Source organism: Calidris pugnax, unplaced genomic scaffold, assembly GCF_001431845.1.
Source record: "Calidris pugnax isolate Ruff unplaced genomic scaffold, ASM143184v1 scaffold28, whole genome shotgun sequence".
Taxonomy (NCBI): domain Eukaryota; kingdom Metazoa; phylum Chordata; class Aves; order Charadriiformes; family Scolopacidae; genus Calidris; species Calidris pugnax.
The window spans coordinates 9,466,021-9,469,916 of NW_015090842.1; the positions used below are offsets into that span (position 1 = coordinate 9,466,021).

General features: G+C 59.9%; 1 protein-coding gene across 1 annotated transcript in view; it reads left to right on the forward strand.

The window, feature by feature from the left end:
- ZFPM1 (zinc finger protein, FOG family member 1) overlaps positions 1–3,896 on the forward strand; it is a 28,559-nt gene that overhangs the window by 15,672 nt on the left and 8,991 nt on the right. Inside the window, 1 exon segment of the mRNA XM_014942579.1 lies at positions 2,512–2,645. Coding sequence (XP_014798065.1) covers positions 2,512–2,645 — 134 coding nt within the window.

The following is a 3,896-nucleotide window of genomic DNA, read 5'->3' on the forward strand; positions in this document are numbered from 1 at the left end:
CACCCGTGGACTTTGCTCCTCGTCGCTTGGCGGGGGAGGCTGCTGGGGGTCACCCAGGGCACCCCACGGGCTGGCAGCGGCTCTTGGTTGCAGGCAGGGTGATGTGGCACCATCAGAGCGCAGCGATGGGGATTGCTCCCCGCTGCCAGGGTTGTCCCCGCGTGGGGACCACGGCTCGCTTGCTTTAAGGTTTGGTTCCCAAAGTGTGGACAGTGTGAACACACAGCATCTCCCAGGCTGCCTCATCCCACCTTGGCATCGTTTTCCTCGTGCCAAGGGGATGCCGTGTGGTTAGTTTGAAAAAAATCACCTTTTTTCCTTCTCTTGTTTCCTGGCTGTGTCAATGTGGGCACAGCAGGTACCGTCTGTGTCCCCTGGATGGGTACCATCTGGATGGGTGTCCCCTTGCCAGGCGCAGGGACACCCATCCAGACAGAGAACTGCTCAGCACCGCTGGCCAGGGTTCACCACCCCCCGTTTTCGGGGTGACACTGGCAGACTGGGCCACCGGACGGTGCCGTGGCCATCGGGCACTGGCGGGGAGCGGGGCCGGCTCTGGCAACACTATTTTTGTCCCCCTGTCTGGAACGGTTTTCTCTTTATCAGCGCCTGCGTGTTTTCTCTGCTGGGGATTGATACACAGAAGATGAAGTGCTCTGACATGGGAAGTGTCAGGCGAACGCTCTTATCTCGGAGACATGGTCTCCTGACCCAAACGCCGCTGATTACCAGTGAGACAGGGGGAAGGGGGGGTTGGGGGGGGGAGGACAAAAAGGGGGGAGCACGGAGGGGAGGAGGTGGCAGTTGGATTCCGTTCCCCAAAAGCAGCCAGGCTCGGCGGGGTGGCAAAGCCAGAGGGAAGCCACCACCGTTGGGGCTGTCCTGGGGATTTAGGGGTTTGCTGTCCCCTCCCTGGTGCCAAGGGGTGTGAGGACCAGTAGCCTGTGGATTTTGGGACTGCAATGGAGGGTCCTTCATGGGAGGGACCAGGTGGGCCAGGGGCGGCTGCTGCCCATCCTTGGCACCTCTTCATGCCAGGGAATAAATCCCATCAGCTCCTGAAAAGTCCCTGCCCACCTCCTCCCTGTCCTGAGATGGAGCCAGTGGGTGACAGGGGATGCCAGGGGTGTGGGGCGGGCAGAGCCAGCCCCCTGCTCACTCCCAAAACTACTCTGCTGGGGATGACATCCCAGCTAGAAACAGAGCTGGGATCCCTGTGGCTGGGGTGACTTTCTGAGCATGCTGGCTCCAAACCGAGAGCTCCTGGATTGAAGGTGCCGAGGGGCTGCAGGCAGGAGGTGCCATGGGAGGGGGAAGGCAGAGGAGCTGCAGGCAGAGCCCACCTCTCCATTCACCAGCACGTTGCTGGAGGCTGGGGCACAGGGATGGAGGGTGGCACATGCCTAAGCATGGGGACCAGCATGGTGACCCCAAAGACTTCAGGGACTTTGGACACCTTTTCTCCAGCCCACATCCTGGCAGGCAGAAGGTTTTGCTGAGGGGCAGACAGCAGGTTTTTGCATCCTGGGATGCGCTCGGAGCTGCATCCTTGGCAGCACAGGGCTTCCTCATCAGACAGAGGGGACCCGCAGGTGACAGCAGGCGCCAGGTGATCGCGGGTGCCACCAACCCACGCTCACCACCCAACGCTTCCAGTCGCTCACCTTAACTCACCCCAGCGCCGAGAGGATCCAGATGTCAGCCCGGCTAATAAACACATCAGATTTCAATCTCCGCAGCCATGGGATCGCTTTATCCTCCCTGCGCTCCCAGCTCTGAAAGCAATTTTGCCTTCAAACGAGCGCAGCCTCCTCCCTGCCCACGGGACCCGGGCACCAGCTGTGTCTGCCACGCTGACCTCAAAGGATGGGGCTCTGGGCAGGTGGCTTTAGGCAGGGTCCTGGGCAGGTGACCCAACCTCTGCCCCAGAGCACCCTGGGGTGCTGGGAGCCCTCACGGACACAGCTGGGTGCCCTGGGCACCCTGCCCCCATGGTGGCCCACTTGGAGGAGCTCCATTGGAGGAGCATCTTGGGTTTTGGGGCACAGCATCTGGCCCCTTCCTGCTGCACGGCAAGGGGCAGCCGGTGTACATCCATCTGCGTATTGGTTACCTGCCATCTTATCTGCGCTCCGAAAGACAAAGGCACAGTTAAAACATTTTAGAGCAGCCTTCATAGCGTATTAACTTGTTATCTAACCCATTAAACCAGAAGCTTATCAGATAATCAAAGCCATTAAGCCCTGAAGCTGCTGCGACTTTGGGTGCGGGGATGGGAAATGCTCCTTCCTCCCCGTCACGGCATGCTCGGACCCCCCGTGCCGTGCCTGGATCCCCCGGTGAACGGGAAGATCCCACCCACTCACCCACCGTGGACACGCAGCCCTGGGGCACCCACCAGCAGCTCTCAGCTCCGAGTGGGTCCCCACATCCCTGGGGGACCTGGGGTTGCTGGTGGGGGGGCGGTTCTGGCTGGGGGACATCGCTGATGCTGTGCCTGTCTCCCCACAGATGAGCTGGATCTGGTGGTGCAGGAGGGGGAGAGACGGGTGCGAACTCGCAGGAGCCTCCCCGAGGGCTTCTCCTGGGGACCCTTCCAGGGCAGCATCCACAGCGAGACGGCATCTCCGGGGCACAGCGAGACGGTAAGGAGCACCGCTGTGGGCTCTGGGGACAGCGGTCCTGAGGAGACTACTTGTTTGGGGAAAGCATTTTATTTGGGAGGGATTCTCCTTGCCTGAGCTCTTGACCCCCAGGAATCGCCTGGTTTGGGTGCCCAGGAGGTTTCCCCGCCATACGCTGCCCACCCCGCTGAGATCAGAGCAGCACAGCGGGACAGGATGCTGCCTGTCCCCTCCTGTCCCCTCCTGCACATGTCTTTTTTTGAGCGGGCTGCTCCATGGCACATACGCCCTCGCGGAGGAGATGGGATCTGGGTTTCCCACCCCAAATTTGGTCCCAGGGGCCTGTGGTTGTGCCTGGGAAGCACCAGGGCTCTGCAGCCCGTGGTGAAGGGGCAGGAGAGGAGGCAGTGGTGGCTGTTGGTGGCAGGAGCACACCATCAGCCACACGCTGTGCCAGGGCGAGCACTGGGGGGTGTGTGTGTGCATAGGGGTGTTGTAGCTGCTGGATCCTTGGCATCCCAGCCACATCCTTCACCCCCCCAAGCCACACGCGCGTAGCTCCAGCCCAGGATCTTCAAGGCTGGAGGATCTCACCCAGGCTCCATCCCCACCTCCACCTCCTCCTCCTCCTCGTCTCTCCCTTGCTCTTTTTTCTTTTTCTTTTTTTTTCTTTTCTTTTTTTTTTTTTTTTTTTTAGCTCAGGCCCGTTTATCTTTGCCGAATTAAATCCTTGATTAACCCTTATCTGCCCAGTTTGGCTCCCTATCTCCCGGTTGGCGCCGTGTGTCCAGACACCCGGTACAGGATGATTGATTTCTTAAAGATATGCGCGGCTTTTTTCTGATACTTCATTTATTGTCTAAATATTTTTGCTCCCATTTCAGCAGCTCTCTTATCGAGCCCGGCTGATGATTCCCAGCCCTGCTCTCCTCTGCCGCTCGCCTCCCTCCCTATCTCTGCTCGGGGAAGCGAGGAAGGAATCGCAGCCCCATCCCTGATACGGGCTGTCGCCCTCGGGTCCCTTCATCTTTGTTGCTGGCGGCGGGGGGGTTGTAGGGTGGGTGCAGGGGTTCTTCCCCCAAATCCTGCCTGGCTCTGTTTTCTGTCTCCACGTGGGAGATTATCCCATCCTGGGGTTTTAGTGGGAACTGGGAACACTGGGTGGCTTTAACACCTCTGTGGCGTGGAACATGGTGTGTGCCCATTGCTGCACTGATGGAGGAGAAAGAGGAGGAGGAGGAAGATGCCTGTCTGCCCCCCCCCCCCCCCACC